The 26,978-nt window shown below is 30.5% G+C and overlaps 4 protein-coding genes across 6 annotated transcripts; 1 reads left to right on the top strand and 3 right to left on the bottom strand.

The window, feature by feature from the left end:
• Window positions 1–1,513: 1,513 nt before the first annotated feature.
• LOC111905218 (uncharacterized) lies at window positions 1,514–3,846 on the bottom strand. Of its 2 annotated transcripts, none has more exons than XM_023900906.3 (10): window positions 3,626–3,846; window positions 3,483–3,552; window positions 3,092–3,159; window positions 2,955–3,016; window positions 2,788–2,869; window positions 2,459–2,692; window positions 2,240–2,368; window positions 2,101–2,162; window positions 1,800–1,919; window positions 1,514–1,711 (listed from the first exon to the last, which is right to left on the bottom strand). In XM_023900906.3, the coding sequence occupies exons 1-10, from the start codon at window positions 3,674–3,676 to the stop codon at window positions 1,678–1,680; spliced, it is 912 nt and encodes a 303-aa protein (XP_023756674.1). In that variant the 5' UTR covers window positions 3,677–3,846; the 3' UTR covers window positions 1,514–1,677. The 2 variants fall into 2 exon arrangements, with proteins under 2 accessions (XP_023756674.1, XP_023756675.1); XM_023900907.2 differs by having other exon boundaries at window positions 1,514–1,707; window positions 3,626–3,845.
• Window positions 3,847–6,785: 2,939 nt separating this feature from the next.
• Window positions 6,786–7,620, top strand: LOC111905217 (protein PAM68, chloroplastic). Its single transcript, XM_023900905.2, has one exon. It carries the CDS (start codon window positions 6,961–6,963, stop codon window positions 7,549–7,551), a length of 591 nt encoding a protein of 196 aa, XP_023756673.1. The 5' UTR covers window positions 6,786–6,960; the 3' UTR covers window positions 7,552–7,620.
• A 13-nt stretch (window positions 7,621–7,633) lies between these two features.
• LOC111905215 (uncharacterized) lies at window positions 7,634–9,899 on the bottom strand. Its single transcript, XM_023900904.3, has 5 exons — window positions 9,465–9,899; window positions 8,320–8,415; window positions 8,204–8,252; window positions 7,985–8,087; window positions 7,634–7,791 (listed from the first exon to the last, which is right to left on the bottom strand). Exons 1-4 carry the CDS (start codon window positions 9,816–9,818, stop codon window positions 7,993–7,995), a joined length of 594 nt encoding a protein of 197 aa, XP_023756672.1. The 5' UTR covers window positions 9,819–9,899; the 3' UTR covers window positions 7,634–7,791; window positions 7,985–7,992.
• A 14,702-nt stretch (window positions 9,900–24,601) lies between these two features.
• LOC111905214 (uncharacterized) lies at window positions 24,602–26,195 on the bottom strand. 2 transcript variants are annotated; one of them, XM_023900902.3, is made up of 8 exons: window positions 26,038–26,195; window positions 25,777–25,907; window positions 25,575–25,681; window positions 25,429–25,494; window positions 25,261–25,343; window positions 25,138–25,184; window positions 24,988–25,066; window positions 24,602–24,889 (listed from the first exon to the last, which is right to left on the bottom strand). In XM_023900902.3, exons 1-8 carry the CDS (start codon window positions 26,098–26,100, stop codon window positions 24,803–24,805), a joined length of 663 nt encoding a protein of 220 aa, XP_023756670.1. In that variant the 5' UTR covers window positions 26,101–26,195; the 3' UTR covers window positions 24,602–24,802. The 2 variants fall into 2 exon arrangements, with proteins under 2 accessions (XP_023756670.1, XP_023756671.1); XM_023900903.3 differs by having other exon boundaries at window positions 25,777–25,899; window positions 26,038–26,188.
• Window positions 26,196–26,978: the final 783 nt, after the last annotated feature.

The raw sequence follows: 26,978 nt of genomic DNA, 5'->3' as shown, positions 1-26,978 counted from the left end.
CATGATCAACGTGACGAAGTTATCGAGCGTACACTTAAAACAAATAATTCTCAAAAAATTATATGAAGTGTTGGATAAAATGATGTTTTTTCGCAAAAGATGTGATAGTACCAACTTCTTTCAATCTGAATACAAACATTCAGGGACATAATAAAACGCTACGACATGTTTTCAAAGGAGCAGTTGGTGTACTTAATTGAACTTTAAAATAAGGGGAAAAGGGGATTATTATCAAAACATATTGATAATTTGTGACTTCAACATGATTTTTACGTTTTATTGAGGCTAGCTGGAAAGGGGTAGCACATGATTCAATAATATTATCAGAAGTATTAGTGAATCCACATGCACAATTCCCGTTTCCACCACCAGGTATGTTTATGGTTTGTTAAATATTTATATTTTAGTTTAAAATTATAATTAATTATTTATATCTTTACAGATAAATATTATCTTTGTGATGCCGCGTATGTACACACTCTAAGATTTATGGTGTCGTATCGTAATGTGAAGTATTGGCTTTGAGATTTTCCTTAGACATCCATTGACTAATAAAGAAAAATTTAACCATACACATGCAAAACTTTGAAATTTCATTGAACGTGCTTTTGGTGTCTTGAAAACATGATTCCCTATATTGAAGAAGATGACACCATTTTCTTTGGTTAAACAAAGGAACATTACCATTGCATGTTTCGCGCTATATAATTTTATACGGAAAGAGGGATTAAGTGATGAGTTCTTTACTCAATACGAGCAACCCAATGTATCGTTTCAAAATAACCATGTATGCATTGATGTTAATGAAGATGGGGTTCATGGATATAGTATTGCAGTAGATCGAGATTACATGGCTAAGTTACGATATGAAATTGTTGAACAATTAATGTAAAATATGAAATGAATTATTTTAAAATAATGTTATTGTGGTTGTATGATTTATATTTCAATGTTGGAAAACTAAAATTATTTAAATTTCAATGTTGATCCTTAAAAAAAAGTTGTTTAAATTTCAGTTTATTTTAAAAGTCTGTAGACCTTATAAAAAATAGTCTTTTTCTTACGGACCGCAAAAGTTTTCCACTAAGTGTTACCAAACCATTTTACGTTATTAATGGAGTAGAAATCAGTTTTGGGAATTATTCCAAGTTACAGAAATATGATGGAAATGGTATGTTATGATAAGACTTGGATATTATAATCATTATCCAGTTTAATAGAAGACAAACAAAGTCAAAGTTGACATGATATGGATAAGCTATCATGCAAAAACGCATATTGATCCCGATCAATATTATGCATATCAAACTCATTGGAGGTCCATAATATTATGTATAATACAAACATTTTATCATATTAGTCTTTATGGCTAAGCAAACCGAATAACAATATTTGTATATTAATGTTATGTGGTTATGAAATTTTCCACCTTATTCCTTATGTTTATATATAGGTCAATTAGTTTACACGACAAGAGATGGAATTTGGAAAGGGTAGGAAGAACATTTTGACCTTAACAAAAAAGTCAACCTATGATTTCAATAATGTTACATAATAAATATATAATTTTGGGCAATACATGTTATGGAACACTCTTTACAACATTAAACAATGTTAAAAATGAAAAATACTTGTAGCAGGAAAATTGTAAAGAACTATAGCATCATATACCAGGCATCAGCCTATTTTTGTAGTACTTCCATCTCTCTTCCTTGCAAAACAGAGTCAAAATTATTAAAATTTCAAGAATTGAAAGATCCCAACTTTATGTTTTTAAATTTTAATGGAAAATGACTTACCAGCCTAACACTTCTTCTTTAGGAAGATTCTTGTTGTATAAAGGAAACTCAAACAGAAAACCTACTTTCAACCATGAGGGCAAGCTTCCATACACCACAGGAGGCAGTGGAATGAGAGGACTGAAGAATTTACAAAAAAAAAAAAAAAAAAAAAACAATTAATTAATTTGTTTGTTATAACATCATACTTTCATTTTTTTTTAATATTATAGCAATAGTTGGATGGTTTTTCAAAGTATAATGTCATAATAAGAAAAAAGTTGAAAGTACAATGCTGTGATTGGGTAGAATTTTAACCAACCTTGTTGTGTTTTTATAATGTCGATATGCAGCCACGTTTCCATACTTCTTATCTGCAGAAACCTGAATCCATGTTTTTGATAGATTTAATCAAAGTGAACAATTACAATATTTATTAAAAAAATAATAAAATAGTAAACCTCAAGAAGGGGTATCCCACTAACGAAAAGAAGCAACAATGTTAAAAACACTGGCCCAAGTACAACTAGCCATTCAGCACCATCTAAAACAGGGGTAGACCCCACAAAGATTCCCCACCAAAGAAAAATCTGCATCCCCAATTTCCCAAGATTTATTTAATTCTCAACATATATATGTGTAAAAAAAACAAACAAATAAATGACTTAACAACCACTAACCTCGCCAAAGTAGTTAGGATGACGAGAATACCCCCATAGTCCAGCATCACACCATTTTCCTCTGTTTGCTGGAGAATTTTTAAACATTAACTTTTGTTGATCAGCTGTGGCTTCAATTGTGAGGCCCACACCCCACATAATCCATCCAATTATGTCGCGAGCTTCAATTCCTGGATTTGAGTCACTTGCATTCACAATTGTCACAGGTAAACTTACTGTCCAAACCCATACAGCCTGTTATATAATAACATAACAACAATTATTATTTACTAAAATACCCTTTTTTTCATTTTGGCAGTGATGTTTATTTATATACATAACACAGAAACCTGAAAGATCCAGAAAACCGCCAATTTTCCCAAATTTTCACGCATCTCATCAAAACGTCGATCTTCTCCCCAATTCAAGATCCTGATAAGATATGTGAAAGTGGAAAGAAATGAGCAAAATGGATTTTTGATTGTTTGAGAATGAACAATTGTATATTCATCATTACCTCATTAATAGAAACACTCCAAGGCGAAGACCCCATACTACAACAAAGAAGCTCAAAACCACCTGAATGAATATTGATACATTATTTTTAGAAATATAAAATTATGAAGAAAAATAGATAACAGAAGGGCTAGTTACCTGTCTAACGTGCCATGATCCTTTTAGAATCAATGTTAATAGAGCGAGTATGACAAAATTTGTGCTTCCTGTTATTTTAAAAAAAAAAAATGTAAGGTTTAGATCAGACTGAGTAAATTCTTCCAAAGTGAGGAATTTCATCATGAATCTCTAACAAAAAGGAAAACAATAAACATGAATTTCATCTATACATGTTCAAATAAACTTGGGTACAATAAACTGATCAGAAATCACATAAACCACAAACTGAGAAAGGTTTAATATAAAAAAAGTAAAAATCAGATAAGAATTATACAGCTGAAAAGTAAAAGCCTCCCGCTGTCTTGGGGAGAGAATTTACAGAATACAGGTATGGAGGTGAGTAAAATTGAAGCAATGGGAAAAGGTATACCTGCAAAATCAGTGACTTTATCGAATTTGAGAAGTGCTGTGACTACGAAGAACGACAACTGATAGCAAAACTGCAAGGAAAAAGAATGATTAGAGTTATTTACAATATGATTGAAATGCAAGAGGGAGAGTGTGTGTTTGTACAGTAACGATGGCTGTGAGTGCCAAGAAATGAGAGTCGATGACGGTGCCCATGACAATTGATAATCTTCTTCAGGCTAACCAAGTTTCCTCAGTGTTTTCATATAGAAGAGAAGAGAAAAGTCATCAATGGGGATTTCCGTTGACGATACGAGCGTTCGTGGACCGGAGAAGACGGATGTGTGGTTGAGGACTTAACGCGACGGATCACCCAATACCGCATACGTTTGGATTCGAATAAATCGTCCCTCGAATATCATCCAACTTCGCCTTTCAGTCCCTATTTACTTTTTCTTTTTTCTACTTTCTTATTAATATATTTTTATTTTTATTTTAGGAAAACCATTAATATTTACAACAATATATTGAAAAGTCGTTATTTTATTTTTATTTCAGAAAAAAACCACTTATAGAACTTTCTAGAAGACCATTTATATTTAAATAGTATTTTTCAAAAAAAACAATTTTTTATATTTTTTTCGCTTTTGAGAATAAAAGAGATAACCATTAGATTGAGAATGATTCGCTTTATTAAAACCAAAACTTAATAGAAAGATTTGGTTTTTGAGTTTGGAGAGAGCAAACTATTGTTTTTTCGATTTATGTTTAATGTGGGTTGTGGTGACTTGATAATACATATAGAAGATATGATAGAAAATATATTGACTCATGTTCATGTTTAAATTCTAACACAAAAACAAATCTTTTTTTAATTAACTCTTGTCTTTTTTTTGTTAATATCCCTTGTGTTATTTTACTCGATTTGGATAGGGGTGACTTTGTTTTTTTACTTAATTTGGATAAAGCCATAAAGGTGACTTGAGTGGTTGTTAAACCAAAATAAACATGATATTAATGTTTAAAACACTAACAATTTGCTCAATAGATTTCACCTTAGAACTATTTAATTTACATTTGTTTTTCGGAATAATAAAATAGACATTTAATCTTAGATTTTTATGTCATCCAAACAAATATCATTATTCACTTTGTCAACAGTCTAATCCACATGTTCTTATCAGTCATATCTAGTTATTTTTAGAGAAAATGGATGGTTAAGAATTACTTATTTAAAATATTTAAAATACCAAGTGAGCTTATTAAGGCTTTGTTTAGTGATGAACTGTTTTCAGTTTCAGAAAAACAAAATGAGTTTTTATTTTTAATTTTTGTAGAAAATTTAGAAAACATGTTTAATTAAAACTGATTGAGTTTCAATTTTTTATTTTAAAAAATTATAAAATATGTTTAGATGTTTATTTTCTATCATTTTATTTTTTAGTTTTAATTATTTCAAATAACATACATACCCACCCACTTATTCCCCTATACCATGACACTCATATCTACCATACTCTCACCTATACCCACACATCTCACCAGCCTTAATAAGAAAATTTATGAAGAAATGGGGTGTAACCAAGATGAATATTTGTGTATTTTAGAAAAAAATTTAGAGCTATAAATTTGTGAAAAAACAACCTTGATTGTTTTTTCAAAGTTCTTTATAATTTTGTAAAATGATAAATTTTTCTTTAATTAGAAAATTTATGAAGAAATGTTAACTAAACAAGTTTTCAAAATTCTTATTTATCTTATAATTTTTTTTTCTTTCAAAAAACACCTTATTTCACGGAGCCTAAATTTTTTGTAAAGTTAAAATGTTTTTAATAAATATTATTTTAGAAACGGCATTTGTAAAATAAACCCATATATAACTTTATATTTGGTTATAAACGTGGATCATAAATTATTGGAAAAACCCTCATTTTTCAAAAACTCTTCTTTTAGGAAAAATCTTCTCTTTTGCCAAAAAAAAATGTTTGGACAAATTTTCATTTTGACTAATAATTCAATTTTTCATGTTATTATTTATGGTGTTTTTTTTTTTTTTTTTTTTGATGTTTTCTAGATTAAAATTTGAAAGAAACATTTTATATTTTCTGAACAAAGAAAAATGATTTCGTATCCAATTCTTGTTACCAAAATTCATATCAAAATCTATTTGCACGGTACTAAAAGATCGTAGAAGTTGAAGAACTACGGTCTAAATAGGCTTAGCATCTTAGAGTGTTTTCAAAATTAAGAAAAAAAAAAAAACAACTTTCAAACTCCTATGGAAATTGGAATCTATTTTTAACTTTCATATTTTCCACGTTAGAAACATTTTTAATCTCAAAAGTAATGTGACGGATTTTTGTTATTGACATGACAAAAGAATTTGTTAACTATGTTATTGATATAACTACCGGGAAAAAAATGAGTCTTAAAAAATCTCATGATGTACATCACAATTTAGGTACAATGAAGAGTTTGATGTATGTCATTGTTTGTATGAGATCGAATATCGTTTATTCATTGAGTGTGTTTCTTGATATATGGCGTATCCAAAAATGATCTCATTAATGGAGGTGCTCGGAGTGTTTGGTTGTCGAGTATTTGGATTTAGATTATGCTTGGAACTTAGATGCAAAAGATCGCTTATGAGTTATGTGTTTATGAGTCGGAAGGAGACACTTCAACCTTTGGTAGTGTTGTCAACTACCGAAGTGGAGTACATGGCATTGACAAAATGATTTGGTTGAAAGGATTGATTAGTGATCTTGGGATTAGTCAAGATCAAGCTTGAGTTATTGTGATAGCATGAGTACTTTATGTGTGACTAAGGATTAGACACAATAGCATTTCTCTTTGTCTTGAAAAAAATCACTTGTTTAGTTAATGTTCTAATGCTGATGAAAAGCACCAAGTATAAACAACGAAAAGAAGAAGAAGAATAGGAGAATTATAAGTCGATAAAAAAGTTAGTCCAAACAAAAAAATCATTACCTATGAGGATTTTTTTGGAAATTTTTTGTGAAATATGAGAGTTTTTACAAAAAGGAAAGTTGAGATTTTTTTCGAAATATTTTTTTAAACCATAATATTAGCCGGTAAACCTACTAAAATAGCCACACGAAAAAAAATGTAAGACTTTTTTTGAATAAAAAAATGTTTAACTTTTAAACGGAAAAAATTATAAAAAGTGAAGTCCATTTTCAAAATTTGTATCCTGAGCATTTATTTTACATACAATTTGTCCTAATTTATTTATGAAAATCTGATCTGTTTACTATTTTTTTTAATTCAATTTTTTCTTTTTAAAGGTTCGCTCAGTGGAGTCGTGGTTGGGCTCGCCAAACACATCCCACAAGATGATCAACGATGAAGTGATGTTCGGACTTCGGACATCACAGGGGCAATTCAGTAATTCCTGATAATCTCTATGAAGATAAACTATCTAATCCAAAACTCTGGAAACAGATGCAGTGAAACAAAAGCATCCGCAAAACACAGAAATGGAAACCACCACTACTACCTTCTGTTCATACCAGTTCTCACGTTCTCCAAATAACCTCTCAAAACCCCCATTTCAAGTTCCAATTCCAAAGCCACCCCACAAAACTAATCAGAATCGCCAATTCCGATTCTCACCCATCTCAGCCACATTCAACTCCCCCAAAGGATTCGGCCCTCCTCCCCCCAAGAAAATCACCAAAAAGACCCTCATCCCAAAGAAAGACGAAGACGAGGAAGAAGAAGAAGAGATAGAGAGAGAAGCAGGTGTGATTCCAGAGATAGTAACCAACAGAATGATGGGTAGAATTGGGCTTTCCGTTGGAATCCCATTGTTTATAGGCCTATTGTTCTTTCCATTCTTTTACTATCTAAAAGTAGGGTTGAAGATCGATGTGCCCACTTGGATACCCTTCATTGTGTCATTTGTGTTCTTTGGGACAGCCCTAGCGGGTGTTAGTTATGGGATTGTGTCCACCAGTTGGGACCCTATGAGGGAAGGCTCTTTATTGGGTTGGAATGAAGCTCAAAAGAATTGGCCTGTTTTCTGGCAATCTCTTTGGGGTTCACCTGGTTCTAAAAACAAGTTCTGATTTCTCAATCTTTTTTGTATGATATTGCTAGCTATTTCCTAATAATAAAGATAAACAACATTTTGTATACTTTGGAAAGTAGTTAGCTTGCAAAATTAACTGATCCATATGTTTTAAGTTTTAACATCTTCACATGTATTGACAAGTAGAAAGTCATAGTGATCTAAGTAAGAACATTAATTTGAAGGGAAAGTTTATCACCTGTTCGGCGACTAACAAGACCTTATTCATGATGGATTCCTGATAAAAAGTGAATATGCATGGTATGATATTAGTATTGTACTTTCATTTCTTTCTATTACAACATTGTACTTTAGATTTTTTTTCCTATTAAAACATTATACTTTAAACTGGGTTGATTTTCAAAGTACAATGATGTAGTATTAAGAAATGAAAGCAGGTTGTTATAATAACGATATATAGTACTACTTACCTGCAAAGCTATGATGAAGTTGATGCAATCCCATAACGACTCTTCAGAGCATCAATGGATCTATCCACAGATTGCAGAAGTTCAGGAATGGTTGTTTTGCACACTGGAATCAACAAACAAACAAACAAACAACTTAACAATGTTATACAACAATTGTAATAAGAAATTGGTTATTGGTTATAAATATGTTTTCTTGGAAGTTAAGTCATAGAAACATACCACGATTAGTGCTGGCTTGTGTTTCTGCTATCAACTCCATATATGATGCCTGAAAATGTGATCATGTTATAAATGTGAAAGTTCAAATTATGAATGTATGATTACATGAAAACTACCTTCATTGCATCACGGGTTTCCTTTATTCGGTCATTCATCTTCATGAATTCCTTCTCTGCTTCATTCACTGTTTCTTGACATGCTTGGTTTTGAATCTTCAAAACAACAAGGAGATAAGAATCTAAAGTATCAATGTATCATATTATAGTAACAATCACAATATGACATTACTGAAACTTTTTGTAGTATCATCTATATAGTGTTGATATCTGTAATTCACTAGATTTACTTCAAATACTCATAGACTACATAATGTATTGCATTATAGAATATCAAGCTGACAAAAAGAAGTTGTTTTCACATAACCTTTTCTTCTGTGACTCATTATTATCATAGTTCTTCAATAATACACCATGTATATCCTACTTAACCTTTACTTGCACCCCCCTTGTTTGATTGGCACTTACATATTTCTCAAGAATGGGAAGTCATAAATTAGGTCTGCCTCATTAAAAACCAAAAATCTTCATAGTACACATCAAATAACAGACACATCACACATTAACCTAAATGGGGACCTGATTTTAAGCAGTATCCACATAGGTCATTCATCACAACATTAAGGTCCAATTCAAATTCTGAATATCAACCTAGTGCCTTACAAATTCAAAATGTACATTGATGTTGCTAGTTTTGTAGATGGAAGATTTCAATTTTAAGAATATTCTATTCTATAATCGAATATAGTCATCAGTTTTACCTCTACAGATGAATTCATTTTCTCATCAGTATAGAAGAGTAGCACATTGGTGCTCCAAGTCAAATCTAACTTTGGTACAGGGGACGCAGACATGAACTCCGTTTCTCATCAGTTTTAAGGAGTAGCACATTTGACGCTTTAGAACTTAGAAGTAAAAAAGTGGACTCTAATATGGGGACAAGAGGTAACATTAGCAATTTAGCATAAATGAACTCTTCGATAACTGATTTCTTCGGACCTCACTTTGTGTTCAATCAATTTTTATGGAAATACCTTAGTAAGCAGAAATATTATCCCGAGGCTAACTGTATGTAATATGTGATCTCGATATCAATAAGCAAAAACGTTTCCTACAACTAAGGATTTTTTTCAGGAAGATATCTACGATAGAAAATTGAAATTTCTGTAAAAAAATGAACGAAACAGCAAACAACAGAAGTTAACCTTAAATCTCTTGTGAAGACGTGAGTGAGAAGCTTCCATGTCCTTGAGTATCTCGGAGTGCGAAAAATCCAAGTGACGCTTGATAGAATCGACGTTGGAGGACGCCATTTCCTTCAGATCAACGATTGTGCTAGGTGCTTTGCTCAGTGACGTTAGTGGAGGCGCAGGTGATATTCCGGTAGGCGGCTCTGGAGATGATATGATATTCAGGTTGCTGGTGTTCTTCATTGGCGACGAGTATGATGTAGAAACGTTATTGAAGCAGCTGAAATTGAACTTGAACTTCGGCGGAGATTCGCTTGGTGATCGATTTGAAGTCGCCGCCGATGACTTTCTCGTTGATCTCTTCTTCATCTCTCAGGTCTCTACAAAATCTTCTGCAATGGTTGAACCTCCCTTTCCAAATTTCAACCGATATTTAAAAATCAAGGCCTATTCAGAATTTTAGGGTGTTTGGCTTAAAACGCCAAAAGTCTTTTTTTTTTAAAGTTTCAAAAATCAATTTTCTTACTTTTTCAAAAAGTTGATTTTCCTTCTATCAAAAATCCAAAAGTAAGTTTTAAAATTGTTTTGACAAATATCTTTTGGTTTCTATCTTTTTCTAAAAAATCTTTTAGCTTCTCAAAAACTAAGCCACTTAGAGTTGTGTGTTCGCATGTTAACAAGCTGTTTAATTCATACGTCATTTATATGTTCGGAAAATAAAAAATCATTTATCTTTTATTAATAAAACTACTTTCATAATAAAATTTTAAAATTATTAATTAAGTATTTTAAATGAATTATTAATTAATAGATATTTTTTTAGTTATATAAAGTTATAATCGTTGGTTTAAATAAATACATGAAATTATATTACCATATAATATATATTAATTTTATTTTATTTTTTATTCTAATGTTATTAATTTAATATAATTAAAGTGTGAAATTTAAAATTTGAAATTTAAAATGAATAATCAATTACCAATTACTAATTTAATCTAATTAGAATGAGAAATTTAAAATTTAAAATAGAAAATTAATAGGAGTGAGAAATTTAAAATTTAAAATAGAAAATTAATAGGTTAACATATGACATATAATATTGATATATTAATGAATACTTCTAATATTGTAACATTTGTCAATAGGAGAATAAATTTATTTATTTATTATAATAGAAACTAACATTGTTATTTACCGTTAGAATTCGACATTACCATATCCCCTATTTGAAAAAAAAAAATCATTTATTAATGATAAATTTGTAATATAATACGATTTTATAATTAGGTTCTTTTCTTCTTTTTCAGATTTCTAATACTTTTCCTTAGGGGTGACCAACGAAGCAGGGTACCTGCTTTTGGAACCGGAACCGTCTCATAGTGTTGGTTCTGGAACCGGAACCAACTTAAGCGATTATGATTTTGGTTCCTAAATTTTGGAACCGCCTTAAGCGGTTTTGATTCTGGTTCTCATTTTTTGGGAACCACTACCCGTCGGAACCGGTTTGTGTGTGTGTGTGTGTGTGTGTGTATATATATATATATATATATATATATATAAATGTTCAAATGAGAACAAAAAAAATTATGAACCCCTAAGAACCATTTTTTACAATCATATTATCATATCTGATGTTTAGATATAAAACTTTCAAACTTTATAATTTCTCATTTCTCTTACATTAAGAACTAGCTCTCTCTCTCTCTCTCTCTCTCTCTCTCTCTCTCTCTCTCCAAAAAAAAAAAACACCTCTGATACCTTCTCTTCTCCGACGATGATACATCCTTTCTCCGGCGACTTCACATCCGCGTCATCGACGGCGCAACCACCGACGTTGTCATGCCCTCCTTCTTCCATGGTGGATTTGCTCCAATATCGTTTCTTCTTCTTCTATAAAACAGCGCCATCAGACACCACCAACCAGATCACCTTCTTTGTTTCAGATCTGCTCCGACAAGCACATAAAAACTTGTTAGAATCACTCATATCTAGTTCGCAACTACTCTCCACCATCAAATTTAAAGCCTAAACCATCTTTGTCGCTCACCTCCTCCAGATCTATCGTAAACCACAACTACCACCACCATCGATGACCGCCACGACCATCTCTCATACTGGATTTGGTTAGATATGATATAGATCTAAGTGAAATGCCACCAGATCTGTTCATATATGGTTTAGATTTGTTCATATCTGGTCCAAATCTAGTCTACCACCAACCTCCAGCGACTTTCCACCACCGCCACCATCAATCTCTGACGCATCATATCTATTACAAGATCGTAAACGTTAAACCACTGCTTAAGCTTTAGTTTTTCTCACTAAATGACCGGAAAATGTTAGATCTTGATACAAATCGTCAAAATGTATTAGATTTGAAGAGAAACAGACAAAAAACAGCCACCACACGCCGAATTTGCTCATATTTGAAACCTTAGTGTACCTACTGGAATGAACAGACAAATCTCTTAGCTCAGACGAGTGATGATGCCATATTTACAAGCTTAAGTCACCAACGAGGATCCACCAGTACCTCTTCCATTTATTTCTTTCTCTCTGGTCATTGTTGAAACACATCAGGTATGTCGATTTTTATTGTTTTTCCTTCTATTAAACTGTGAATTTAATGTTTTAATCTCTCATTTTTGTTTTTTATTTTTTTGTTAATTTTAGTTTTAACGTTGTTCAGTTGTGAATATATGTTAATTTTCTTAGTTGTTGCAACATTTTTAGAAATTTTTTATTCATATTTTTATTTTATTGTATTTATGTTGTAGATTGAGTTTAGAATATGTGTTATTATGTTAGTGTTTTCTCAAAAAAAAAAAAGTTATATACTACAAATTCATGATTTTTTATAAGTTTTAAACTGTGAATTTTGTGTATCAAAATTGTGAATTGGCTATATTAAGAGTTTTAATTTAATAATATGGTAGTGAATGCATACTTTTTATGTACTAAACTATAAATTTATTATATTAACCTGTGAATTTTGTGTATTAAGCTGTAAATTTTTTGTTTAACCTATGAATTTTGTGCTTTAAACTAATAACTTATTGTATTAAACTATGAATTTTGTGTATTAAACTGTGAATTAGCTGTATTAAGAGTTTTAAGTTGATAATATGTTTTTCTACTTGCATATGTTGTAGATCTCTATGATATAGTTTTTTTTGTTTGTTTTTTTCTGTTAAAGTGTGAATTTGATGTTTTAATCTCTCATTTGTCGTGTAATTTTGTTAATCTTAGTTTTATCTGCTATTAAGTCGTGAATGTATATATTTTTTTTTAAAATTAAACTTTGAATTTATTATACTAGTTTATGAATTTTCTATATTAAATTGTATATTAATTGTAATAAGTGTTTTAATTTGATAATATGGATGTGAATACTACTTTTTGTGTATTGAAATGTGAATTTCGTGTACTACGTTGTGATTTTTGTGTTTTAAACTGTGAATTGATTGCATTAAGCTTTGAAATTTCTTTTTAAACTACAAATTGACTGCATTAAGCTGTGAATTTTCTGTTTGAACTTTAAAGTGACTAGATTAAGCTATGAATTATGTATATGAAATTATGAAGTTACTTATATTAAGCTATGAATTTTGTGTATAAACTTTGAATTGACTATATAAAGAGTGTTAAATTGAAAATATGGTTGTGGATGCATACTTTTTGTGTACTAAACTTTGAGTTTTGTGTACTAACTGTGATTTTTGTGTTTTAAATTGTGAATTGACTGCATTAAACTGCGTATTTTCTTCTTAGATTATGAATTGACTATATTAAGCTGTAAATTTTGTATATTAAAGTTATGAGTTGATTGTATTAAGTTGTGAATGAATTGATATTAACTTGTAATTACTTTATAATTTTTTTGTTTCCTTTTGAAAAAATGTAAACTTTATTCACGGCTTATTATATTAAATTCACAATTTAAAATATGAATGATATATGTATAGATTTTTTTGTTAATTTTTTTTTCTGAATGTATTTATTTTTTGTGTTGTATAAGTGTGCAAGAATACATTAGTTTAATAATAATTTTGCATTAAATTAAAAATGAGTGAAATAAATGGTTTTATTAGATTGTGAATGTAGTATTTAAGTTATTAATGGATGACTTTGTTTACAGATTTGATTTAGAAGAAAATAATGGTTGCGATGCTGGTACAGGTGGTTGGTGACAGCGTGTGGTGGTGGTAGTAATAGAGTTTGAATTTTTGATTTCTTTGAGTTTGTGAATTATTATAAAATGGTTTGTATTAAATTGTGAATTTTGTGAATTAAACTATAAATGGACTATATAAACTTGTAATTTATATAAATTTTGTGTTCAAATATGAGAGCATTTAATAATGAAAATATTATACTGCAAGAATTACAATTTTGCCCTTTTTGTAATTTATAAATTTGTAATTTATATAAATTTTGTGTTCAAAATGGTTTGTATTAAATTGTGAATTTTGTGAATTACACTTTAGGTTTGATATTTATTTAACCTTATTAACTAACTTATAATCATTTTTAGAAATACACTATAATTAATCACTTTGAACTGTTTACAAAATATTCTTTGTGTTGCTTAAGTTCAACTAAAATTTACATTTAAGTTGACCCTGTAATATTCAAATTAATAATTTAAATATTTCATACAAATTGTTCCAAAATTGTATCTTTAAAATGATAATGATTTACATCCAACAATATATTAAAACTAATATATTAAGTATAGTATGTTAAAAGTTAAAAAAAAACATAACTTTATAAGTAGAAGTAACAATATTATTTTAATATTGAAATTTAGTTTATATATGATTACACTTTGGGTTTGATATTTATTTAACCCTATTAACCAAATTATAATTATTATTAGAAAGAAATTGAAAAGTCATGGGAGTTTCAAATGAATGTGGTGAAAGGAAAAATAATTCTTTTATAATATAGTATGATATGATATATATATATATATATATATATATATATATATATATATATATATATATATATATATATAGAGAGAGAGAGAGAGAGAGAAAGAGAGAGAGAGAGAGTTAGGTTCATATATAAACTATATATATATATATATATATATATATATATATATATATATATATATATATATATATATATTGTGTGAATGTATAACCACTTTTAGACCAATCATTTAATAAAAATATTATAATAATTAACTTAAAAATTAAAACACTAATTGTAACTTATTATTCTATAGTTATGGTAACTTATTTAAATTGAACACTACAATTTTGGTAATGAGTTTAAATTCCGATCGGAAATAAAAAATTCTATCAGAAGTTTTCTTTTAAGCCGATAAGATGGTAAAGAAGTAGTCGTAAAATGCTACTCTAAAAAATGAAATCTTTTTGGTGTGTTATAAACTTATAATCACATTTGGCACATTTTGGAAGAACATACAAAAATATAATTTTTCTTTTTCATTTGTGTTGGAAGTGCCGATGTTAAATGAAAAAAAAAAAAAACGCACATAATCTTGAAGAATAAGTTATATTGCGTAACTCAAAATGAAGATAATGTCAACAATAATGCTTATTCTTTTAGAATTTATATCAATAATTCATTATTTATAATGTATTCTTGAAGAATACGTTATACCTTGTAACGTCTTTCTATGTGTAAAAATAAAATTCATTATTCTTCAAGAATTTCTAATTGGTTTATAGTTTTGGTGAATCTATGTAAAAAAGAATATTACATATATTTCAAAATATATGTTATACAATATTGATGACCATTCTGAAAGAATGAAATTTATTTCATTGTATCACATTTGTTTTATGACAGTAATTTAAAAACATTTATCAATCAATGTATTCTTATAGAATAAACTATGATTCTTAAGGAATGAAACCAGTTCCAATAAATGCTTGATTTTTAAAGAAAAAAAATCATCTAATTCTTTAATTTCATGTTTTGTAATTACTATATAAAAATATTGTTAGCATTTTTGTATAATCGTCAATGAAATCATCTAATTCTTAAAGAAAGAAATTAATTTCATGAAATTGAAAATTTATTAAAAAAATGAAATATATTTCAATGATTTTGTGATTATTCTATAAAAATAATACTACATATTCTTTAATATGGATTTCCTAACAAATGATTTGTTTTTTTTTTTAAATGTAATAATAAGATTTTAGTTGATTTCCTAAAATTTAGTTTCTCTCTCTCTCACAATAAATGTCATATTTATTTTTTAATAACTATAGAATTAATTAATTGTAATTATATAGTTTTTTTTTTTGAACCGACATCTAATCTACTCCTAAGTTAACAACACCTATTCCACCTATGTCCACGACAGGACTTGAACCCTCGACCTCAAAGAGGAATGGCACCACCTGATACCGCTGGGCTACAAGCCCATTAATTGTAATTATATAGTAATGATATCCTATGTTTATACCATGTCCCCTAATATCATAGGCATTCATTCTTTTAATCTAATGAAGCTTTTATATTATTATATAAATCTTGAGATTTAAATCTACACAGTGAGACAAGAATCAATTAAGGTTTTCAACGACTTATGTTTGTTTATATGAAGCAGAGTGGATACTACAAAATAATTAATATCAGCCACTTATACATTTAAGCAAAATTATACTATGTAAAATAAATGTAAATGAAAAAAATGTAGGCGATGAAGTAATAAAGAAAACTTGATTTCAATCCTCCTATCCCACATCGTTCGTGGGATGGAAAATAGAGGAATACAACTCCTTATAAAATGGAATGCTTGTGGGCTGCCAAAGAGTGTTTGTAATTTGAACCAGTTTAAACAAGTTTATGTCTAAAAGAGATGTGTTTAAACCAATTTTTTCGAATAAAATGTTCAAACTGTTAAATTATGGTTATTATAATCATAATTGTATTGAGTAAATTTAGAAGTATTTTTAAATCGGGTATCCGGTGTTGGAACCGCTTCTTTGCTCATCCCTATTTTTCCTACTTCCCCACACATTTTCTAATTTATTTGCAACATGCACCTCTATTTCATCTGCAGTATATGTTCATCACCGTTTTCATACTCGATCATATAGGAAATGTTTAAATTGACTTATATGGTTTATTGGGTGTGCCGTTTCCATACTCGATCATATAGGAAATGTTTAAATTGACTTATATGGTTTATTGGGTGTGTTTGGCACGGAGCTTTTTGGAAGCGTTTGAGAGTTTCTAGCTTTTGGTTTTTGATAAAACGCTCTAGTTTAAACAAAAAACTTCGTTTGACAGTACGAGCGTTTAACTTTTAGTTTTAACAAAACGCTCCGATTCTAGAAGCTACTTCATGTAGCGTTTAACAAAACGCTCCTGAGCTTTTGAAATCAATTTCCATAATTACCCTTAAAAATATATTTATATATTTATTTGTTTTTAATAAATTGTCATTTTATGTAATTTTATATATTTCAAAAGCTTCCAGCGACTTTTGCCAAACATTCATATAACAAATAAAAGCTACAACTTTCCGCTACCAACTACCCGCTACACGCTACCAGCTAACAGCTACTTTTGTCAAACACGCCCATTATTACAATACCCAGCTTAACGTAATTTACCTTGGGCTATTCCCGTAAGACCTAAGGCGACACACAATTTATTTTATATGGACTTTCTTGCGGTGTTCAGGAAGTCACTATTGAGGCTAATGCATAAAATGATTTACCTAAGGCTATTCTTGCAATATAAAGAAAGTCCTTAAATACAATTATAACTTTTCTTTTTCATAGCCTTCACCACGAGAAGCACAAAAATTCGCCATTTTTTCTTCTAAGTCATTACCACGTGGAGCATGTATAAGCATTTTACTTTTAGGGAACAAACATTACCTTGAAATTCACAAATATATTTTCTCAAAAATTTGTTTGAAATTTGAAGTCTGAAGCTCAATTTGCTCGAAGACGGAAGTCATTTAATACCGGAGGCTAATGGTGGACCACACCTCTACCAGGGTTAGATGCACATTGAAGCCCGGGATACCCCTCAATTTTTGTCCAATGGTGCTAACTTTTCGGAAAATTTCGTTTTATGTAACAGTGATATCCCGAAAAAAAAACAAAAAAACAAAAACAAGGCTACCTTAGAAAAAGTTTAGGTTATTTCTAAATTATAAATGCAAATACAAAGTAGTCCAAGATAAATGGTCCAAACTTTTTAAGCTCATACAAACTAGTTTAATGAAACAAAGAGGTAGAAACCCAATTTTGCAAAAAATCGGAAGAAGCAAAGCCAAATCGACGTTCTGTACTTCATCGACCTCTCTTGTGCGCAAATTACGACTCACGCTACTGCCTTGCCATCTGCCAACAATTTGTTGTTGTCGGTGGCTTATTCTGACAGACCTCCTCCGGTGGATGGTGGTGAGTCATCAAAATCCAGATTCCATTTTTGACATTGTATTGAAAAACTAGAAATTACCAATTAGGTTTGTTAAATTAGGGACTTAGGGTTAATAGTTATTGATTATATGTTGTTGAAACATGTAACGTCCGCGTTTCCAGGCTAGACATTATCATTGATGCTAGGCATTATCATTGATGTAATAGTCTAGGTTAACCCTTGTAACTCTTTTTGAAGTATTAATGATGAAATATTTGAGTATTATGTGAATTATGTGTTTATTTTCTTAATTATTATAATTTAATGAATTAAGAATAAAATAAGCGTCAAATTTGAAGTGTGAGATAATCCCAATATCTTTGCATATAGATGTAGTGGTCGAAACAAGGATTTCAAAGATATAAAGAATGCCGAAATCCGAGTTATAACGAAGAAGTTATGACCTGTCGAAGTTTCGTGACAGAACCGACAATGTTGAATGACGTAAAAAGTGAAATTTACATTAGAGCAATATTTAGCCTTAGTGATCTAAACGAAAGTCGTAAAGTTCGTTAAACCGAGAGCGTGCATAAAAAGAACGCCCAAATCTGACTTCGTATGAGGAAGTTATGATTTTTCGAAGTGTCGACTTAGCAGTATGCAGCCCGAATACTCGATTTGAGATCGAGCGGTTTTTAGCCGAAACAATCTAAATGAGAATCGAAGGTCTCGTTAATAGGAGTAAAACGATAAAAAGATAGGCGAAAACGGACGTCGGATGAAGAAGTTATAAATTTATAACGGAATTTTCTTGTCCCGGCCTACTAAAAATAAATAATAAAAATAAATTCAAAATTAGCCGACGGAGTCTAAACGAAAGTTGTAGATCGTAGTCTCACCTACGTGTGGATATAAAGAACGTCGAAAACGGAGTTCGTATGAGGAAGATATGAATTTTTGAAGTTTATTAAATATTTTCAATATTTTATTTATATATATTCCGATATTATTCGAAGGGGGGGGGGGGGAGTCAGCGATCTTATCGTCATTACGCCCAGCGTAATCTCAAGTTACGCCCAGCGTAATTCGACCTTCCAGCCCCTATAAAAGGAGGCCGAGGGCAACCGAGTTCATTGCTCATTTCTTCCCTTTTTCTCGCGTTTTTGCATCGTTTTTCGTGCAAGAATTATCCCGAAGCCTCGATATCATTCCCGAGCCCCGAAGCAAGTCCCGAGGTCCTGAAGATCCCGAGAAGTAAGATTCTCGAGCCAAAGCTCTGCCCGCGAGGAGTCCGGTTTTTGTGAAGATCTTCCAGATCTGCCGAAGAATACTACTTCTACAAGTTGTAGTGCTGTCCGATCATCTTCTGATCAAGTGAGTGTGTAGTTACTTTCTTCTAACGCATAATTATGAAGTATTTTATACGAAATACGTGTTATGTGTATAATTTTGTTGTTATATGTGTGAATGTATATTCATTCTCTTCTATCTCATAGATCTGATTTATTTTCTATGAAATACGTGTTATGTGGGTGTGCCTCATCTGTTATGTGGAATATGTATTGAATGAAAATGCTATACAGGGTTTTAAACTATGTATGAAAATATATATTTTTATATACTAATATGTTGGGTAGAACATGGGTAGATAGTTGGTGTGTAATAAACAGATGAGAGACCTCGATGTTGTTGTTGTTGTTGATCTAGTTATTCAGCGGAGTATGGATAACGACCACAGACTCTTTCTAGACAGTCATGTGGAACGCTAGCAGGTTCATAACCTGTAGGTGTTGTGAACGATGTGTTCACCGGTGTACTCTATCCCCCTCATGGTTGCCTTTAGGATATCTATTGTTGAGGAAACCCCTTAGCAGTAATGTCCGTCCCGATGAAAATCCTAGATTAGGTCCCTTGAGATAGATGTTGTTTTAGGGACGTAAAGTGAGGATAACGGGAATGGGTAATCGGGTTATTGTTGGTTAGTGAAATTAAATATAATTTATTTATTGTGGGTTGAAAACCCTATATGCTCACCAGACTCCCAAGCCTGACCCACTCAGTTTTATTTGTATTACAGGAAGTGGCGCAAGGGCGTAAGATGGATGAATCATCGAGTTGTTTTGTTTACAAGTCTGTATATGTATATATTTGTTGAATGACTTGTAATGTTATCGTTTATGCTTTATGGTCTGTATCGGAACATGACATCCCGAGTTTTGATTATATAATGAAAATGTATCTTTTGATGAAATGCTTTGATAAATATTATTTTATCATGTTTTGTTTTGGGAACAAATTCCGCAACACTTTTAAATCAAAAGGATTACTCTGAAATTATTTTAAAAGGCATAAATGAAATCGGTCTTTTCTGGCCGTGATTTTGGGGATGTCACAAAACATGAAATCAAGTTTAGAGTTGATATATTTTAATTGTAAGTTGCTATTTATTGTTGAAAGTTGAAATCAAGTTTATAGTTGATGTATTTTGATTGTAGGCCAATCAAAAACCTTAAAAATATGGATTTAAGAGATTTTAACTCAAATGAAGCTTATATGAAAAGGGGATGTTACACATATTTCATAGTTTACATTATTTTTTTTAATTGACAGTTTTACCTACTAACCTAAATCAATCGGTTACCATTATGTGTAATTAGTACAAAATGTATAATTAGATGATATTGTGTGTACAAAGCAAAATTGTCAAGATCGGGATCCTACGTATGACTGTTTTTGGATTTGCAAGGTCGGGATCATAAGATCAAGATCGGGATCGTAAAATCCCACAAAATAAAACATAATTTTAATTAATAATTTTAAAGCATGAGAAATATCTTAAACACTCAGTTTTCCGTTCAAAAACTATAAAAACTTCAAAACATTAGTCACAACTCACAACACAAAATAATAAAGGGTAAACTGATAAAGGTAAAAGACATAAAGTGGTAAATTTATTTTTTTCATTAAAAAAAACCCAAGAAAGGTGGGCTCATATCAGATCCAAATCATACGATCTTATCTGCGATAATACCCAAATTATGATTCATATACGATCTAGATCGTTTTTAATATCTAGGATCGTAGGATCGACGATACTACGATCAAGATCACGATTTTGACAACTTTGGTACAAAGGCCTTACTTTGTTGTTGTTTCATGCTAAACTTAAATGATGTTTTTTGAACAATTTTGAATCTTAATTACCTCCTAAATCATTTTCCTTAAAAAAACTAATTTACTGAACCATTATTATGACAAAAAAAATCAGTAATATAACATTGTGATTGTTACTATAAGCAAGATGCAAAACTCTCTCACTTTTGCACAATACTTTGACCCCTTGAACTTAACTTATACATCATAGAATATTTTTTAATACATTACCGACCTCCTGACTATTTCTCTATGATACATAGGAACTACGGCAATCTCCTTCAAAAGTAGGCTCACTTCGAGATCGACGTAGCAACACAGATCATACATAACTTATTACAAAATATGTTTTGATCTCTATGACCTAGGTTTCTTAAATGAAAAAACAAAAAAACATATATCCACTTTTTATTAAATCCTAAGTTAAAAAAAAAAGTTCAGCGTGTTATTCTTTTTATTTAAGGGTATATTGAAAATTTGCTAAATGAGCTCATCAATTAACTATCTCATATAGATTTCAAAAAACTTGCTTAAAAATATATTTTGATGGTTTTACCAAACAACAATAAGCTAAAAAAATGAACTAGTCGATGTTTGTCATACACAACCTTAAGGCGTCTACGGCATCGAGCTTTAGAAAGCTTTTACAATTTAGCTTTTAAGAAAAACTCAAATAAAAGAAAAAACTTTGTTTAAAAGTATAAGTTTAAAACACTTATATTGTACTAAAACTGTTTACTAGATAAAATAATACCATGTACCCGATTCCCAAGAGATACTGATTTTAAAATCTCAAAACCCGATATAGTTTTTGATTCCTACATTCTAAGAATCCTTAAAATCAACAATTACATTATAAGAATCCTTAAAATCAGCAGTTCCAAGTTTGGCCGGACATTGATGATTTACTAGTGAACTTTCAGTGTTGTCATATGACTGTGGGTTAATGGAACATATTTATAGAAAAGTTCTCAATTTAAAAACATACAATTTTAAAGAATGAATTTTTTATAGTTATGTTTCCATTTTAGCTTTTATATAGTTGACCTTCTATGTAATTTACATATTTGAAAAGCTTCTAGATATTTTTGTTAAAGTGCTTGTAAAAAAATAAATAGTTTTGTCAAAAACGCTCTTAAACCTAATAATTTGAATCGTTCTAAATTTGCAGGGATGTTTAGTACGAATGATTTGAATCAAATCACTCCAGTACGCTTAAAACTCCTATGTATAAGCATTGAACTTGTGCATCAATCTACTAGAAAAATCATCTAAAGATTTATTTAAAGATTTATTCATTGATGATTAATAATATATATATATATATATATATATATATATATATATATATATATATATATATATATATATATATAGCATGTTAATAAACAAGCACAATCCATTGCTTTTCTATACACGGGGTGAGATGAATAACTAATGCCCTTATGTTTGTATCGACGACGCACCAAACGTTTATATAACATAAATTTTATTAATTATAAGTATAATAACTTTTTCTATTTAATTAAATTTCATATCAGTTCACATTTACATCTTTCAAGGGTAATTACAATACTAATACATTTTCACAAATTAAGAATCTACCTCATACTATCTACAATAACCACGTCTCGACCAAATGATACACTTCATATTTCTAACTGAAAAATAAAACAAGATATTAATAAATGATTAAATAAAGGTGAATCCTTAATCAGGTTTAAATTTTTTAAGAACTTTTATATATATATATATATATATATATATATATATATATATATATATATATATATATATATATATATATATATATATATATATATATATATATATATACACTAGCTTCAGCATGTTGTTCTCCCTTGTGAAACAAAGAGTAGGATCAACCATACCTCACTTTGGATTAAATCATCAAAGCATATCAAAAATCAAATAAAATCTCTAAAAAAATCTTTGAAATCTAAAACCGGATAACATTTTAAGAATCAAAGCTCAAAGTAAATAACAAACTTTATGAAACTTGGATCATGTGAAGCATTTTTTCATCACTACAAGAGTTCAACAAAATCGTCGACATAAACGAAATCAAACATAAAAATCTGAACTTGTATTCTTTAGCTTGATACAGAACCAGCTGAAGTCGTTATTGAGACACAAAAAGATCTTATATGTATAGCAAATAAAGCGTATGTTTTTAAAGGAAACCAGTTGTAAAAGATTAGACCTCTAGGTTAACACCACATAGGGTTAAGTATATGCCTCCATCACTAAACTTCTTTTCAATAGAAATTTGGGAAAAAAGCTTAAGTCGTGTTGAGGATGTACACTAAGATGGAACTGTGAGGATGTGAACCAAGAACTTAAGAAGAATATGTGGTGTGGCTGGCTGGCTGTGTATCCCCCATAAAGAAGCAATCGACCCCTAGAACAATGAAACCAATACTTTATCGGAACTTAACCACCGGACCAGAAGTAAAAAAAATTAGAGACATTAGAACTTCAAATTACTGAAATTAGTGTATTTAGAAATTAGAAATCGACTCGTAAACACTTTAAGAGCTATGTAATCGACGGACTGATGACTATAAAATTTGAAAGCATAAAATAAGAGTTAGATAGAAATCTTATCTAATAAATCGAGGATTGAGAAAAGTAATAACAGACGATTCGATGTGTAGTTCTCCAATCGACAACAACTTGGTTCTAGGAAAACATTAAGTTTTTCTAGGCGCAATTCAGGTATACGATCAATAGTCTCTTCAATTGCTATGTTTCCTACGGCCCAAATAAAAAAAAAAATAAGAGTATTGGGTTGTTTTTTTGGGCCACTGTCATATGTAGTATGTATAGTTGGACCGAAAAATTGATGCCCTCAAAATTTTGTTGTCCTGGGCTTTAGCCCAACTCTCTCAGGTATTGGGTTGGCCCTACTAACACGAATGATTCGAAATTTTGAATCAAATCACTCGCAAATTATATTAATTTAATGCCGATATAGAAATGGATTGCAATTAGACCTTGCAAAACATGACACGACACGAAATTGACGGGTAAGGTTCAGAGATTTCGACACGTTTATGTAAACGGATTGACACGACACGATAATTAAACGGGTAGAGTTAGGGTCAAGACTTTCAACTCGAAGATGACCCGTTTAATTATATATTATTTATTATAAATTTCATATTTTCATAAATATATTATATGTTATAGACTTATAGTGGGCAAACTCGAGAATTAGAAGTAATATTCAAAATTTCAAAGTTACTTAATTATTTTTATAAATATATTATATGTTATAGACTTTTAGTCATCATCACCACCTATCCTTTTGCTCCCCAACTTTAACTATTTTCATTTTTCCTTCTTAACTTACTATAAATTTTGTCATTCCATCCCATAACTTCAGTGTTTCACTTTTTCCTTTTTGCCTCCACAACTCCTACTTTCGAACCTTTAAAATATTTCAACCCGACATGACACAACATATTTACAAGATCTAAACCTTAACCCGAAACCCGACACGAAAATAAACGGGTTGACACGACACGATAATTAAACGGGTCGGGTTAAGGTCAAGCCCTTTCACCCTGTTTAATGTCCCGACACGACACGTTTACCGGGTCTAATTGCAATCATACATGGATTCTGGGATGACATAATGAATAGGATTTTTCAAGACTTACAGAATACAAAAAAAAAACAAAAATACAATCTATAATCTCTCATGTGAAACAAAACTTAATTTAAGCAATAAACTATTCATGATATAGACATTTTATTTTTTAGTATACGCAATTTCATTTAAATGCTTGGTAGTTTTTACAAAATTAAACTGGTCTGCCAGAGCTAGGGGTGAATATCTGGCCGATTGCTTCAAGAGGGGAAACACTCCAACTCTCCACATGCTTAACAATCTGCTAATTTACAAATTAAACAGTGACACCAACACCAAAATCTAATTTATCAAACATTTTAATGCAAACAAAAATTTTATTTATTCAAGTTGGCTTACCCTAAATCGATTATCCAAATCATAGATTGTAATCCCATCAATCAAAATGAGAGGCCTCCAAGGTAATTTAAGATACGTCCTGCAGATTTCAGTTTGTAAATACATTTCAAATGATCCGACATTATAGATGAGTTACAAGTAGCTAAGCACCTTAGTCTCCATGACGCCATTACAGACTCTGTTTCACTGTTGATAACCTGCATCATGATGTTCCTTTGAAGTCATCAATGGAAATATGTTCATATAAGAGTTTAACTTGTAGAGAAAAAGTACTTTCTTGATGCTTTGTAATGAGATTGATGGATGTTCGAAGAAAGGTACAAGCAATTTCAAGTTGCGAGAGTACAACTCCTTCCCTGGAGGGATGCATATGGGGATTTAATACGTATGAAGAATCATTGAAGGGGAAGCAAAGAAAAAACAGATTTTAAGCCGTCTTACCACGGAATCTAATGGTTGGATCTTCAAAGATACAATCGTCTGTATAAATTCCAGAAGTAAAATTTCCTGAAATCAATCAATAACAATTTGATTGCGCATATAAATGTTTATTGTATGAACAGGAGTAAATAAACGAAAGAAGGTACCTGTGACGAAATAAGCATTGTCATAATCTGACTTCAATATCATCATTATATCATCTAAGGAAGATGCAGATGTTTCATATTTCTGTTCAGGAACCATTTCATATAATCTGCAATAATAAGAAGAAGAGGAATCAAGAATAAACATCTTTAATGACCTCGAAATTACATGATCAAAATTTGGAACCAAATCGACAGTTCTTACTCATTTTTGTTGAAGGAAGATAAGAGCCTTAGGATTTCTGTAGCTCCACTAACAACAACCTTCAATAGTTGTGGGGCATCATTACTCTTCGAACACCGAAAACCATTACGCTTTACGAAGCCTCTGTAGAGCTTTCCAGGAAAAAATTATCAAGGGTTTTGATTGTAAAATACCCAATCAAGCGTAACGAAAATCGAGCGTATGTTCTGAACTTTTATCGAATTTGAAAAGAGAAAACCGCAAGCGAGTAAAAAGCGATACCCGTTGTTGGGGCTGCGTAAGCTGTAACGGCAACCGCGCATGGAAGCAGATGGCTCCCGCCATGTTTATCGTCACCGTCTTTCTGCCGGATTCTTTCGTTACATGTAAAGCAACGTGTAAGGTCCAGGTTGTTTCATACTTTCATACTTACATTGCTGAACAAATGGGCTGTTTTGTTTAGCCCAAATGCTTGTACCAAAATCCCATAGTTTTCTCTTTTACTTTTCTATTTTATTCGTATAATTTGCACACAACCAAATAATCTTTTAATTTAGACAAAATTTCACCTTTGGTTCTTATGATTTTCAGAAGTAGCATCTTAAGAATAACAATGAGAAGTGATACGCCGTAGGTGGGAGGGTCTCGCTTGAAATGTGGATTAGAATTGTTGTTTTTCGAAAGCAAAAAAAATTATTATAGTTGTAAACCTACTACGACTACTAGAAAATGAATTGTAATAGCGGAAGTAAGGGTTGCATCCACAGGGTTTAGAGTTAACAAAATGTGAAATCACTATAAAACAAGTAAAGATAAAACAATAAAAAAAATGATTTTGTTATATGATTGTAATTACTAACATGATATGAAATAAATGAAAATTCATATATAAAATCATTTTGATATCGGATTCATTCTTAATCTTAACTATAGTTCAACTTATGATCACTACCAAACATGGTGTAATGATTCCTTACAAATGAATTGTATCGACATTATTTATCGAGCAACCCCAATAACTCCTCCATTAATGTAATTTAACATGATGTTAGGCTCCCATTGTAAGGGTTAGATCAATATATAATATGTAGTCATCTTACTTTGAATAAATAGTTATCCAAAATGATTCATTAAAGTGTGGATAGTCAATAACATCTATATAGACAATTAAACATAATATCATCACTTAATTAAAAAACACTAATTTTAATAGAACGATTAAG

Source organism: Lactuca sativa, chromosome 3, assembly GCF_002870075.4.
Source record: "Lactuca sativa cultivar Salinas chromosome 3, Lsat_Salinas_v11, whole genome shotgun sequence".
Classification (NCBI taxonomy): Eukaryota; Viridiplantae; Streptophyta; class Magnoliopsida; order Asterales; family Asteraceae; genus Lactuca; species Lactuca sativa.
This window is presented reverse-complemented; position numbering and strand designations above follow the sequence as displayed.

Bases quoted from the DNA above. Each gene is read 5' to 3' on its own strand.
- LOC111905218 (XM_023900906.3), bottom strand. From the start codon at position 3,676: ATGGGCACCGTCATCGACTCTCATTTCTTGGCACTCACAGCCATCGTT. The intron at 3,160-3,482 runs GTATACCTTTTC...TTAAAATAACAG, and splicing joins TAAAGTCACTGATTTTGCAG to GAAGCACAAATTTTGTCATA. The intron at 1,920-2,100 runs GTTGGTTAAAAT...TAAATTCTTCAG, and splicing joins CATTATAAAAACACAACAAG to TCCTCTCATTCCACTGCCTC.
- LOC111905214 (XM_023900902.3), bottom strand. From the start codon at position 26,100: ATGGCGGGAGCCATCTGCTTCCATGCGCGGTTGCCGTTACAGCTTACG. The intron at 25,344-25,428 runs GTAAGACGGCTT...GCATCCCTCCAG, and splicing joins TCCAACCATTAGATTCCGTG to GGAAGGAGTTGTACTCTCGC. The intron at 25,067-25,137 runs GTGCTTAGCTAC...TGAAATCTGCAG, and splicing joins ATGGCGTCATGGAGACTAAG to GACGTATCTTAAATTACCTT.
- LOC111905217 (XM_023900905.2), top strand. From the start codon at position 6,961: ATGGAAACCACCACTACTACCTTCTGTTCATACCAGTTCTCACGTTCT.
- LOC111905215 (XM_023900904.3), bottom strand. From the start codon at position 9,818: ATGAAGAAGAGATCAACGAGAAAGTCATCGGCGGCGACTTCAAATCGA. The intron at 8,416-9,464 runs GTTAACTTCTGT...GTTGTTTTGAAG, and splicing joins GTCTTCACAAGAGATTTAAG to ATTCAAAACCAAGCATGTCA. The intron at 8,088-8,203 runs GTATGTTTCTAT...TGTTGATTCCAG, and splicing joins ACAAGCCAGCACTAATCGTG to TGTGCAAAACAACCATTCCT.